This window comes from Maylandia zebra, linkage group LG2 (assembly GCF_041146795.1).
Source record: "Maylandia zebra isolate NMK-2024a linkage group LG2, Mzebra_GT3a, whole genome shotgun sequence".
Lineage (NCBI taxonomy): Eukaryota > Metazoa > Chordata > Actinopteri > Cichliformes > Cichlidae > Maylandia > Maylandia zebra.
The window spans coordinates 20,099,219-20,113,532 of NC_135168.1; the positions used below are offsets into that span (position 1 = coordinate 20,099,219).

Sequence of the window (14,314 nt, forward strand, 5' to 3'; positions counted from 1 at the left end):
ACTGTTAACTGTACTCTCTGCAGTGTTTAAATGCTTACACATACACACACAGTTACTATCCCTGCACACATAGGTTCTGCTTCTTTGTGCCATCTTTGTTTACTATTTCCCACCGAGGCTTCTAGACTTCTGATTGGCCAACATTTCTACACGTTTAGGAATATATCGCCACCTGTTGCTTTGGCATGTTCCTACCAGCGTTTTCCTTCACTTTTGCGTTTACGTGTGGACGGGATTATTTTTTAAAACGGAAATGGAAAATCTCCGTTTTCAAAAATATCCGTGTACGTGTGGACGTAGCCTAAATCTGTGTTAGTGAGAACTTCTCGTTTGCCGAGATAATCCATCCCACCTCACAGGTGTGGCATGTCAAGGTGCTGATTAGACAGCATAAATATTGCACATGTGTGCCTTAGATTGCCCACAATAAAAGGACACTCTGAAATATGCAGTTTGATCACACAGCACAATGATACAGAAGTCGCAGCTTTTGAGGGAGCGTGCAATTGGCATGCTGACTGCAGGAATGTCTACCAGAACTCTTGCCTGTGCAATGAATGTTAATTTCTCTGCCATAAGCCGTCCTCAAAGGCGTTTCAGAGAATTTGGCAGTACATCCAACCGGCTTCACAATCGCAGACCACATGTAACCACACCAGCCCAGAACCTCCACATCCAGCACGTTCACCTCTAGGATGGTCGACCAGGTGGAGACCAGCCACCCAGACAGCTGCAGCAACAATCAGTTTGCATAAAAAAGAATTTTTGCTAAAACTGTCCGAAACCATCTCAGGGAAGCTCATCTGCATGCCCGTCGTCCTTATCGGGGACTGGACCTGACTGCAGGTCGTCACATGACAGCAGTTTGTCACATGAAAGCGTGTTCCAGTTCCTGCTAATGTTCAGCAACTTTACACAAGTATTGAAGAAGAGTGGACCAACAGCCCACAATCAACAACCTGATCAACTCTATGCCCATTGCGCACCATTTGCCTCACACAGTGCAACACATCTATATGTTGCACTGTGTGAGACAAATGGTGGCCACACCAGATACTGACGGGTTTTGCGACTTCTGTATCATTGTGCTGTGTGATTAAACTGCATATTTCAGAGTGGCTTTTTATTGTGGGCAGTCTAAGGCACACCTGTGCAATATTCATGCTGTCTAATCAGCACCTTGACATGCCACACCTGTGAGGTGGGATGGATTATCTGAGCAAACGAGATGTTCTCACTAACACAGTTTAGACAGATTTGTGAACAATATTTGATAGTAATGGGTCCTTTGTGTATGTAGAAAATATTTCAGATCTTTAAGTTCAGCTCATGAAAAATTGGAGCAAAAACAAAAGTGTTGCATTTATATTTTTGTTCAGTGTATTTTTTGTCCCCCTTATGTAAAATTATTTGCACTTCTACCTCCATTATCTTTTTCTTTTAAAATTTTCCATACTAGATGTCCAATAATGTGATTAATGTGAATTCTAGATAGTTAGCTAGATTGCTAGATAGATAAAACGATAGCTAGTTAGTTAGATGGATAAGATAGCTCGACAAATAGGTATTATATGCACAACAGTGATAAAACAAAACAAAAAAATAAAAATACGTTTAAGTTAAAGAAAAGTAGAAAGCATGACTAAAATTGTGAAAGAGTTGCAGATTGTAGTAATAAATAATGTTTAGACTATAAATAAAAGAAACAGCTACAAAAAGGTATAATCCAGAAATGTGTGTGCCTGAAAGGTGTTTTATAATATAATAGGAATGATTTACTGAAGTAGTTGAGTAATTCTGATGCCTAAACAACACAAACGTAGATAAAAACAATTTTAAAAAATGATTCTTTTAAAAATTAAGAAATTTTGCGATTTTCACTGTATATATTGGGATGAGTCTGGGAGGATCTCCAGGCCATGTCATAAAGACCCTGCAGGGGGCACTGAAAGATCTCCACGCTGTCAGATTAGGCTCTGAACACCTACATGAAGGATAATTAAAAACAAACAAACAATGGAGCCGTCTCTGTGAGCTGAGCTGAGACGTAAAAGTGCTGAACAAGCTGGGACATGTACTGAATACCTGAGAGCCAGGTGAGCTGCTCCAGTAGTCAGACTGATAAACAGAGGAGGTTCAATGCTTGTTTTATACAAATTTTATCTCACGATAAAAAAATGAAAGAATGAAGCTCTGAGCTGTGCCACTCTGTTTTTTTTTCCTTCCAGCAGGTGTTTGCTCGCCAGTTTATATTTAGTCTGTGGGGGTTTCCTCTCATTCAGTCGCATGCAGCTGATCTGCAGTCAGAATCGCTTCCTGTCCAGATGATGATGTAACTGAACCATAACAGGAAATGATCCTCAGCTCCACAGGGCGACATCACAGAGCATATCGAGCACCACCAATATTTGGTGAAATGAGCCGTGATGGCCTCTTAAAAGTCAAATATTTTCAGAGGTGAAGTATTTGACTGCATGCTACATGAAGTACTTGGACTGATAACACTTTTTAGTACAAGCTTCATTCATGATTTCATTTAATGACATTTGCATAATTTTTGCTAAGTGAAGATTAAATTTTTAACCTTTTTAACCCTCTAATGCGCTTACTTGTTAATAGACAACAGTAGAGGCACACAACAGAAGTAAAATCACACTTTTTACTTCATCCGCAAAAGTATAATTTAAGATTAAGCCATGGGTGATTGTGGCTCAAGAGTTGGGAGTTCGTTTTGTAATCGGAAGATTGCCAGTTCGAGCCCCGGCTTGGACAGTCTCGGTCGTTGTGTCCTTGGGCAAGACACTTCATCCGTTGCCTACTGGTGATCTCAGAGGGCCTGGTGGCGCCAGTGTCCGGCAGCCTCACCTCTGTCAGTGCGCCCCAGGGCAGCTGTGGCTACAATGTAGCTTGCCATTGTGAATGTGTGTGTGAATGGGTGAATGACTGAATGTAGTGTAAAGCGCTTTGGGATCCTTAGGGACTAAGTAAAGCGCTATACAAATGCAGGCCATTTAAAAATGGTTTATTTGATCAAACACAGAAACTCAAAAGGCTGAAAGAGCTCATCAGAGTGCTTAATATTTTCAATTAGTTTGAGTCAGTGAACACTGTCACCAATTTTAACCTCATCTGTCAGTTGGAGGCTGTCCAGCATTGCACCTAAACACAGCATGACTGTGTTTACCACTGCTGTCATAGGAATGCTGTGCTTAGCTTCAGCTAGTCTCTGCCTGCTTAACACTGACGGATAACTGCCCGTAGGCTGTCTGTACAAGAGGATGTTCAACTAAAAGCTGATCAGTGAATCCCGACATAATGCACAGAGAAATAAAACCAGACTGGATTCATGTTTAGTGCCTTTCAGTGGGGAGGGAGCGGTGAATTTCCCCACCTGCTCCTCTGCTTAATTTTTAATGGCCCTGCTGGGATTTTGATGATCTCCATCTCCAAACTCAGGTCCTAATTAGGATGATAAGGGTGTAAGAAGCACAGAGAGAGACCCTGTAAACTCCTTCATGCTGACCTAAACAAAAGAAAAACAGCCACATATATGAAGACACAATGAAAGGAAAAGCAGCTTCTTCTCTGTGACAAAAGTATAACCTGAAATATTTCTATGAAAAGAGGAACAAAACCAGTCAGTGCATGCTAAATGACTCGCTCGATCCTTTATTCTGACGCAATTTTAGACTTTCAGGGAACAGTGAGTCAGTCTGAGCCCCTCCCATGCCTCATGGAAGGATTTCCCAATTCTTGCTGGGACACAAAGGAGGAAGAGGAAGATAAACCACAGCAGTCACTCACTTCCTGAACATGAGAGACCAAACATGAACATGAGAGGGCCGATAAAGACAAAAGGTCTGAAGAAGCTTCTGGTGAGAGTCACGGGAAAAGCAAGTTAGAGACTGAAAGTCTGTTTCAACCACAGACTGGGTATAAAAATGAGATGGGAAACTCACAGCTTTGTAGCTTCTGCATTCTGAAGCCTCAACATTAATAGAGCTAGAAGTGACCACGTGTGGATGAGAGGCATACACTGTACAGGTGCATCACACAGACACAGAGATCAGACTTCTTCTGGGACCACAACTCATTTGGACAGCAAATGCTGAAAGTTTAGTTTTAGTTAGTGATGTGACGTTCTGTATCGAGGCTTCGAAGCTTGTGTCGAGTAATGGAGGGAGCGTTTCCGCGATGCGCGTATCGAGGCTTGCTTCATTTATGGGAGGAGCTGAAAATGATGACGTCCAAAGCCTCGCTGCCCGGCTGTACCACGTGACTGGTTCATGAAGTGGTTCGAACTTTGCCGCGAGATATGACAGCGATATAAACCCCTCAGACTTCATTCAAAATGTGGGTGTTTGATGGAGAGTTGCAGTTAGTGAGAGTTTGGAGACAGTTTGGAGGTTTATGAGAGTGAGGAGAGAAAGTCAGGAGAGAATGGAGCCAGCTAAGAAGAGCAGGATGTCCTCCCCTGTGTGGGAACATTTTGATCTTATTCCTCCCAACAAGGTATGTAAATTTCTACAGAAGATGTATTTTCATAATACTGATGGTGCAATACAATATATGTTAAGCTGTCTTTACTTTTGTACAAGGTGAAGTGTTTGCTCTGTGCCAGGGAGCTGGGATATAACAACAACACCTCATCCATGCTTAGGCACTACAGAGCTTTGCATGAGAATAAGGGGAACACCGATTGTGGAGCAAGACCAGGTGAGCCATCAAATGTCATGATAATATAGCATGCAGTAATGTTACTAAATGATATAACAATATTATACAGCTGTAATAAGTTACGTGTGTGATATTTATATTTGTGCTTTGTCTTTATTGTCTTTCCTCAGGAGAACAATCTCAAATAGATGAAGACCTGGTTAGCATGGTGATTGAGGACTCCCAGCCATTTAGCATTGTGGAGGACAAAGGATTCAAAAGATTTGTTAAATCATTAAATCCTAGCTATGTTCTCCCCACTAAAGGTTATAAAAGCAGTGAAAATTTAGTTTTTACTGAATAAAATATGGGCAGGACTGACGCCTCAGTGTGTAGCTGTCCATACCTCAACGTTACAAAAGCACAACCACTGTCCACACCCCAACCACACCTCACCTCACAGTAAATGATCATTTCCATTTCAAGCATTTCCAAATAATCATTTTCCATACTGCCACTATAAATATACACAGTATACTGCCATCAATACAATATACATGTTTTACACACTCCTTTTGTTGTTGACATTTACAGGCTGTGTGCAAAAGGCCACACTCTTCAAATTCATGCCAACTAATATTTTTACGTCCAGTAGGTGTCCTACTAGAGCAAATGAAGCTTCAAGAAGCTTTGCGCTGGGGTGAACCAATTGGATGAAAAGCTTCAATGCTTCATGAGGCTTCATCTGCCCATCACTAGTTTTAGTCAACTGAACATCATCAGACTAGGAGACTAAATCAAAAGTTGATTCAGATTGGATCGCTGCCAAATTCGTCCTGACGAAAGTTATGATGCAAATTATGAGTTAACGAAATTAATAATATCTGTTAGCATTAAAAAGGCTCCCACAGCACAAACGCAGTCCACAGGTCCAGTTCAGGGACTCCAATTAGCTGAGGTGAATACTACTAGCTACAGCCACCTGGCAGTCATAAACGGATACGCCCCCTTTTTAAAAATCAGGCTGTAAACATGTTTTTCTTTCAGGAGTGACTCACTATGGCAGGGGTGGGCAATTCCAGGCCCCGAGGGCCGGTGTCCTGCAGGTTTTAGATCTCACCTTGGGTCAACACACCTGAATCACATGATTAGTTCATTACCAGGCCTCTGGAAAACTGCAGGAGCTAATTTAGCCATTTAAATCAGCTGTGTTGGTTCAAGGACACATCTAAAACCTGCAGGGACACCGGCCCTCAAGGCCTGGAGTTGCCCACCCCTGCACTATGGGGTCTGCTGGAGCCTCTAGTGGACGGTGGTTGAAGCTCACCAAACTGTAATTTACTGATATTTTCAAAATAAGATTAGACGAAGCAGATCTTCTGTCAGTGTTCAGGGCTTTTGTTTTAAATAAACTTTTATTGTTGCTCGCTGTAACTACATCCTGGAGAAACTTTAAAACAGTTAAGTTCATGTCTCAGCGTTCCATGTAGAAGCTCGAGCAGCAGCTCGCGCTGGTTTCTCACCTGCAGTGTTGTTGTTGTTTGTTGGGTCTGAGCACATGGACATCATTCGGTGCTGCCAGCGCTTCACCTGTAGTTGCTGCAGCCAATAGAGCATCAGCTCCTCGGTCACAGCCTGGAGAGGGTGCAGGTGGATTAAGAGACTCCAAACACTTGCGACTCAAATCCAAAAATGCTTTAAGCAACATTTGGCCTCCTACCTTCAGTATGAAAGTCCGTTCAGGTGTCTTAATTTGGAAGGTACCCGGCTCTGACTTCAGTGGGTAGGTGAAGGTGGCACCGCTGAGCTCCACCCACCCGAGCGGCATCACGTCGTTTGGTGTGCGGTAGTAGAACAGCTGGTTCTTCTTCTCCTCGTAAGTGAACCAGCGCTGCTTCCAGGCCCTCAGAGGCCCACCCTGCTTCATCAGGAAGCCACACAGTTTGGGCTCCCCGGAAGGAAAACCTGCAGGGCCGGGCTGCATCTGGTCACAGAAAGCCTCAATGGTGAGAGGTGGAGCTGGTGGAGCCAGGGCGGATCTTTTAGCTGGAGGATCCAAGTGTCTTTTCTGGTCTGCAGGAGAAGGGGGAGGAGATTTGTGGGTGTTTAGGTGAGGAGGATCTTGGAAATGCTGAAGCCTCTCAGGTTTTTTCTCCTCTATGGACTCAGAAATATGGAGCTTATTCTGGACATCCTTTTCATCTGTTAGCAAAGTTATAAATGAGTTTCTTTTCTCATCTTTAGTTTTCTGATCTGCACAAAAAAGATCTTTGTGGTTTTGACAGTCCTGAGAGTCACCCGGTTCTTGTTCATGTTTTGGTCTGACAGAATCTCCAAGGTTCCTCTGATCTGCCCCCAAACCAGAATCTGTTGATTCAGGAAGAGGATCTAGTTCGGTTTGGTCTGGAAAGAGGTTTTCTGGTTGTGGTCGATCTGGTTTTGATTCATTTTTTGAAGAAGTTGAATCTTTAGCCTTTAGCCTGTTTGTCTCTGGAGTATTTTCTGAGGTTTTCTCCGTGTGAGGATCCCGCCGGTCTGTTTTCTCTTTAGCCTGTTTGTTCCCTCCTGGCCTCTGGTTCTTCTGTGACCCAGGCACACTGGCAGACTCTGTGCTCTGGTGGTCCTTCTTCGGAGACTCTGTCTTCAGCGTCCCCTCGTTAGCGTGGGCAGGAAGTGAGCAAGACGAGGCAGAGCTGGGATTTCCTGCTGAGCCGCTTCCATTCATCCTGCAAAAAGAAAGACGGAGGAAGGAAATTGAGTTTAATGATGTTTGTGAGGAGACGTTTGGCGGTAAACCATCAAACTGGATTCTGAGAATTTCAAATCCAGGCTAAGTGCCTTTTTCCAGACAAGGAGTATAAATAAAGGCTGCATTTGGAAAAAAGAAAACATAGCCAGCAGGAGAAGAAATGCAGGGACACAAATTCAAAGTAAACCAGTTACACATTCAGATACACATCAGTTTGTGTTGAAATATGCAATATCACCTGTATGCAGTAAAATCATGTGGACAGCCAAGGTTCCTCAAACTCATTTATTTATTAAATGATTTTTTAAAATTGATTTGCTTACTTTCTGAGTGTTTACCTTATATAGACTGTAAATAAAAGATGACTATACCCACCTTAATGCCACTCATTAGTTTTAGTATCTGTCTTCAACCTCAGAGATAGCATATAGACCATATCTGTATGACAGGGTGGAGTGTTATGTTATGCTAGCTAGCTTGACTGTCAAGCTGCATTCACAAACAGTACAACAGCATCACACAGACACATACCTGCTAATTACTGCACAGTAACATCTAAATAAAAGTTTAAGTTTAGAAATGGACTTACTGAATGGTCTGTTAGTACGATTACGCACACAGCAGCCATATTGTTGGCTAGATAATAATAATAATTATTAAAATGACAACAAAAGGCTCTAACAGCACAAACATGGCCCTGAGGTCTCCAATTAGCTGAGGTGAAGCCTAGCAGACAGCTAGCAGCTGCAGCCACTTCTGTGAACTATGGCTGTATCTCATTTAAGGGACGCATTTCGAGCAGCCTTCGAATTGGGACAGCCTTCATCGCGTCGCGGTGACGTAATTGGCCTTAAAATGCGGCCTTTAAGGCTGCAGACCCTGAATTGGGATACAGCCTTTCTGCAGGTCAGCCAAAGAGGCCACACCCCTTTTGAAGCACGCTGTAATCAAGAATAACATGGGCGTCTATGCTGTAGCCTCTAGTGGACATTAGAAGAACTGCATTTTTTTTCTGTCTTTTTTTAAAGCCCTGGGGTTGGTGATGAAATTCTATTGGTTCTATTTCGAAGTTCATGCTTTAATTTGTAAAACTAAAAACCATTTAAAGAGAAAAGAATCCATAAATAGTAAGAGCGTGCTGCAAGCGGACAGAAAAAAAGAGAGTTGTATTGTTATTTCTAAGTGCTGGGCTGACAGTTGAACATTTTCCTGTTTAGAGAAACATCAGCTTTGCTTTGGGTGTGGATTTTGTTGTGCGTGCAATGGCAAGCGTAGTCAGTGTCTTAATGTACAGTATAGTGCCTACTGTATATGTATATGAAGGTATACAGTCTGTGGATCATCATTTTAAAATTCAGCTGAGAATGCTAAAAGTTTTTTCTCTACTGAGAAATAAAAATCAAATAGGACCAAACCTGTAAATAATTATTTTTCCATTCTTTCTTCTTTTACTGAAGTCACGTGTTTGTATATAGTCTAAAATGTGTGTTCGACTCTTTATTCACCCGTTGGTGGTCCAGGAGCAGAGCACCATGATGCGTGAAGCTCTAAAAACACGTTTTAGTGTTTTTTTCCCGCAGTGGAGGACCTGAATCCTTCTTCTACTGAAGAAAAGCACCAAAATAAGCACAAATCTGATGAGTTCTAAAGCAATGGGACCTAATTACAGGAAGTGGTTCAGGTCCAGGGAAGCAAAACATCTAAATGACAATCCATATCTCTGCATCTCTATACACACAGATATGAAGGGGGAAAGCCAAACTAGAGTAGGGGCTCTTGACTGGTAAGCGTGGCATGACCTTCTCATGTGGCAGGTCAGCCCACACGTATTTGTGGAATATCCAGTTCAGCTTAACTGCAGACCTGTGCTGTGCAGATCATGCATGTTACTGACTGCTGTTATATTCATGGATTTTTCCAGACAGCCTTCAATGAGTTTGGAAGGAGGCCGCGTCCTGTATGGACTGTTGGCTTTCAGTTAAACGGGTTTCAGATAGGAAAACCAGCTGCCCTTTAATTTTCTATTGACTACTAGACTCATTTTATTCAAACAGCTGAAAGGGGAAGATGGTAAAGGTTCCCCACATTCTGCCTTTGTCTGACAGTGTTTGTAGAGCATGTGCTTCCAGTTCGAGGTATTTGACATTTAGTTTGTGTAAGCAGTGGTGCGGCATTTGGTGTCAGCGCTGATTCACACTCCAGAGACTTGAATTCATTCAAAGAAGCACTAAGTTCAGAGATTTTCCTTTCCTTTAATTTAGTCTGACCGATCCCATCATTTAATGCCTTCCCTTTCCTCTGTAGGTGTTTCAGCTACCTGGAGGGCAGGGCTGACTGGGTTTTCCAGTCTATAAAGCTGTTGCTAGTACTTGCTCTGAGTTAGTTCTTTGTTTTTCTTCCTTGCACCTCTCACAATCCTGATTCTCCCAACTTTCACTTTTGTTGACTTACCATTCATTTAAGTTACTTCACTTTGTTTAATGTGTAATATTTTTAAAATGCTTCAGAATAGTGTGTTTGTTTTTTATCATAACTTTCTGAGAATCACTGTGACAGACTGAAGATCTTTTTTTAAAACAAATTCTATTGTGTTGTCACACTTAGTGTCAGCTGTTTATGAACACCTGCTTGGGATTTTGTGGGTCATTGTACGGAAACTGATCTAACTGCGCTGATTCAGAGTGTGCTTGATGCAATCGTCATCATGGGACAATGGCTAACACTAAAGTGTGAGATAGGTTGGAAACCCTTAAAAACCACAGATTTAAAGCAAGAGTGCTCTGTGGCCATTTTAAAAGACATTTAGCTTCTGGGGGGAGCTTTTCCCTCAATGCTGTTTTGTACATGTCAGGTTTTGGATCCAGTTCCAGATGAAACTACCAGGCTAATATTAGACTGGCAGGAAGAGTAAGAAAGCTGAAAAGGTTAGATCTGCATGACACTAAAGGGTGAGAAAAGAAAATTGCTTGAAATCAAATTAAGTGTTCAACAGGGGGGGAAAGGATCCAAGCAATGCTAAAGAAGACGTTCATGGGAAATTCTTCACCTAGGACAAATTCCTTTCAGCAGTGGTGTGTCTCATGCCTGTATTTCCTCTCATGCTATTTAAGTATTGGTGTGTGTTCAGAGCGTGCTAACTGGAAAAGCTGAGACAGTGCTGATTTAAAAGCCTAAGCGCTGCTTCCAGGAACGTAATGCAAGCATTTTAAGTGCTGAAGAAAAAACAAGCGATGGTCTGCACGTGACTTGTTTCAGTTGGGGCTGCTCCGCTGCAGGTGTGACCGCTTTTAGAGTTCACCGTGTCGGTCCCACAGCATACTGCTTGTCATCTGAGTGAGCATGAAATGATTCATGTTTGCGGCAGCAGCTTTGGCCAATATGTCTTGTTATCTAAATGTTTGTTTGACTTGGAAAAGTTTTGGCATTCTCACAGCTCACTGCACTGCCCCCGAAGGCCCAACCCAAAGCCAAACCCTCAAGCACGTCAGAGGTTTATGACAGTTTGAGCCTACTACTCATTAAGCTTATTTTACTCCTGTTGCTCTATCCTTTGGTAATGACTTACAACTGTGAGATATTTATGAGTGACTCCATGTTATTTCATCTAACAGAAACAACAGACACTGTCACCTCTCTGTGTGGAAGTCATGTATATGATGTTTATCCATCAGTGTGAACAGTTACGCCATGGCAATCCCAGGCTGCAAAGGAAAAATCAATATTCTCTGATTGATTTACAAGTGGTTGCAGAAAGTTGCTGTTGCAAGGTGAAACTGCTTTGGTTGCTGACAGATTGCTGCAGTTGCCTGTAGTTTGGGTGGAAGATGCCATCTTGTTTGCAAACATTTGACAGCTGCTAGCTAAGTTAGTTAAAACAAAGACTGTGCCTTCAAAGTAAAAGTCATTCATGTCTTGTGGAATGTGTCTGGCAATGAGGCCCAACCTTTACTTTGAAAGTTATCTGTTTCCTGTTTGGTTTGCACTACTGCTAGTGGTTAGTTAGTGAGTGTTTGCAGACAAGTGGCAACCTTGCACGCAAAATATGGGTGACTATGGCAACTTCCTAGTAACCACAGCAATTAAAAGGAGTTTTTCTGGTGCAGCACCCTGTTTGCAACCAATATCACCCCAAAACGGCCAGCAACCTCTAGCAACCACTGTAAGGCACCAGGAAGAAGTGCTAGTGGCTCTTGTCTAATTTAATGCAAAACTACAAACTTAGCCAACCTATAGAGCACCCTCTGCTGGTTGATTTATTAATATAATTCTGCCTGTTTACTGGTTTTTAGCCATGCTCAACTGAGATGCTCTGCAGACAGGTGTTGTGCCAAAAACTGATTTCCAATGTTTCCGTGTGTTTTTTTTTTAATGTGTAATATCATTATATATGTTGCTAAATAGACTTTGGTGAACAGGTATTACAAAGGGGTGTATATAAAATAAAAAAAAATACCTGTGTTATTGTACTTACATTATAATCAATCAGCTCCCTTTTGTCCACTTAAAATATGTTTACAGAACTATTTTTGCATTTGTTGCAATTTCAGCTGTCCCCTTGGCCCGATTACTCTTGAAAGAGATCTTTTTAAAGTCAACAAGAATTTTTTTAACTGCATAAATAAAGGATACAAAAAAGTCACTGCCAAAAACTGATTGCGGCTTCTACCTTGTTACAGGAATGTTGTTTGTTGCTTAAGATGACTTGATATCATTCATGAGGGATACATTTGACATATGTTTCACATATTATAGACCAACAAGTTAGTTATAGCAGTTTAAATACAAACAATCAGTTTTTGGCAGACAATCACTTTTTGACACAACACTGGCTCTGACTTCGGGACATTTGTTTCATTTGTCTTCTAGAAAGACTTTTTGTTTTATGACGTTAGTACAAACAGCTCGTCATAACTGAAATCAGATGTGTTTTTCTTGTTCGTTTTGGAGGTGGATCTCTGACTGATGAAGAGCATCACTGACTTTGCTTTTTGAGCATGAAGTGATGGAAACATGAGCAGCAGGCAGGAACGCAGTTGATCCGGTCACAGAATGCAGCACAACACCGGCAGCCTGATAGGAAGTGAGCAAATACTTCATGCTTTTAGGAAAGCTGCTTATGCTCACTGATCCCATTCTCTCTCGCTCTCTCTCTCTCTCTCTCTCTCTCTCACACACAAACACACACACACACACACACACACACACACACACACACACACACACACACACACACTGGTAATTACTGCAGTACTTCATACAAAACTGTAAAAAATACTTTTAAATCGTCCTTCCTCTCAGTACAAAGTCTCTACACGTGTCTACTCCCGCTCATACTTACACACACATTAAAGTAATTTTTCCACTCAGCGGAACTCCACTGTTACTTTGATTACTTATTATTACTTTGATATTTAAGGACTTCTGTAACAGCAGAAACAGTTGAGGGTTTACCTGAAGGGGCGGGGCCTGAGCCCACCTGGCGGGTCTGTTCGTGTTTGACTGACAGCCGCTGCAGCTGTTAAAGAAATCACACTGAGTCACTCCACCAGCTCCTCACTTCTTCTCCTCTTCTGGACTTCTCCCTCTCCTCGTTCCTCTCCTCCTCCTAGTCTTCTTCTTCTTTTCTGCTTTACGTCCTTTTATTCTGACTTCTCTTTCTTCCGGCTCCTTGCCATCCACCCCTGCGGCTGGGAGCGCTCCTTTCAGCGCCACGGCCCAACAACACGGAGCGAAGACGTAACTTCCGGTAAGACATTTCAAAATAAGACCAGTTTTGGAAAAGTTCCTGTGATCTTCAAAATAATGTGTACTTTTGTAACATCAAAAGAATTCACGCTACTTAATAGCTAGACGAGGAACTTTTTAGGAACACTTGCACTTGAAATATTTTATTTCACTTTTTTAACTTCACTAATTACAGAACTGTTTAAAAAGTTTTAAGCCGCCCATCATTTTTTTTATTTTTTGCTTCCAAGCGTCCAGACCTTCTTGAGCAGTATTTCTTCATACTTTCTGAAGAACTGTCAATGCTTTTCTTTGGACATTGGCTCCTCTTTCATTCATTTTCAGTACACCTCCTGTACTAGACCATTTTAGAGCAATGTTTTTGGTTTGTTTATAAGCAACTTCAATGCTCACCTATGAGTCATTCAAACATAAAAAAGGCAGATAACGAAATGAATCAGTGTTGTGTCTACACACAACTTAGCAAAGAGCTAATTTTAAACTGTGTCTTTAGGCAGCCTGTCATAAAATATATCATTTGTTCCATTCCTTTGGTTACATCTATGAAAAATATCAAAGATTAGACAGTTTGACAGCATAAAATTGTATTTTTGAAACGACAAGGCGAATCCTAAAAAACTATTAGCTGGCTGTAAGGAAGAGGACACCCTTACTATATTTATTGGTCCATCTCACTGTGTTTCCAGCCGCTAAGGGCCGCCCTGTTACACTGGCATATCTCAGCATGGTGTGCAGTGTGTCTTTAAAAAGACTGACACAGGACTTGAGAGAAGCATCTTGACCTTCAGGTAATCCATCTACTGATCACTGAAGTCTCATCAGGCTGTCAGGAAGTCATTCTTAATGAAAGGGAAAAGGGAGAAGGGGCTGCAGTATGTCAAATTCCACAACAAACTCATCTGAAGATCAGTGGCAACGGGTCTGATGGAGCAATGAATCCAATTTTAAAAATTTTGTTCAAATCACCAGTAAGTATGGAGTGGGTTAGGAGAGAGGTACAACATGAACACTGTTTAATTTATTTTACCGAACGAATCATATGTGCATACATGTCATAGTCATAGCATATAATCACACTTATTATTTCCACTACAGAAACTAAGCCTGACTAAAAACAGAGAACATGAAGTTAAAGTTTGTCTCCATCTGCTGGCAGCAGGAAAA

The 14,314-nt window shown here is 41.8% G+C and overlaps 1 protein-coding gene across 2 annotated transcripts in view; it reads right to left on the reverse strand.

Annotated features, from left to right (window-relative positions):
- The window catches only part of LOC101483873 (TBC1 domain family member 2A), a 32,460-nt gene extending 19,327 nt beyond the window's left edge, over positions 1 to 13,133 (reverse strand). Inside the window, exons 1-4 of one of the 2 annotated variants that reach the window (XM_076890004.1) lie at positions 12,857 to 13,133; positions 12,386 to 12,475; positions 6,377 to 7,382; positions 6,180 to 6,291 (exon numbers count right to left, since the gene is read on the reverse strand). In XM_076890004.1, coding sequence (XP_076746119.1) covers positions 6,180 to 6,291; positions 6,377 to 7,382; positions 12,386 to 12,417 — 1,150 coding nt within the window. In that variant the 5' untranslated portion in view covers positions 12,418 to 12,475; positions 12,857 to 13,133. The remainder of the gene's footprint in view (positions 1 to 6,179; positions 6,292 to 6,376; positions 7,383 to 12,385; positions 12,476 to 12,856) is intronic. The other variant, XM_024804104.2, reaches the window with a different exon arrangement.
- Between the last annotated feature and the right edge of the window lie 1,181 nt (positions 13,134 to 14,314).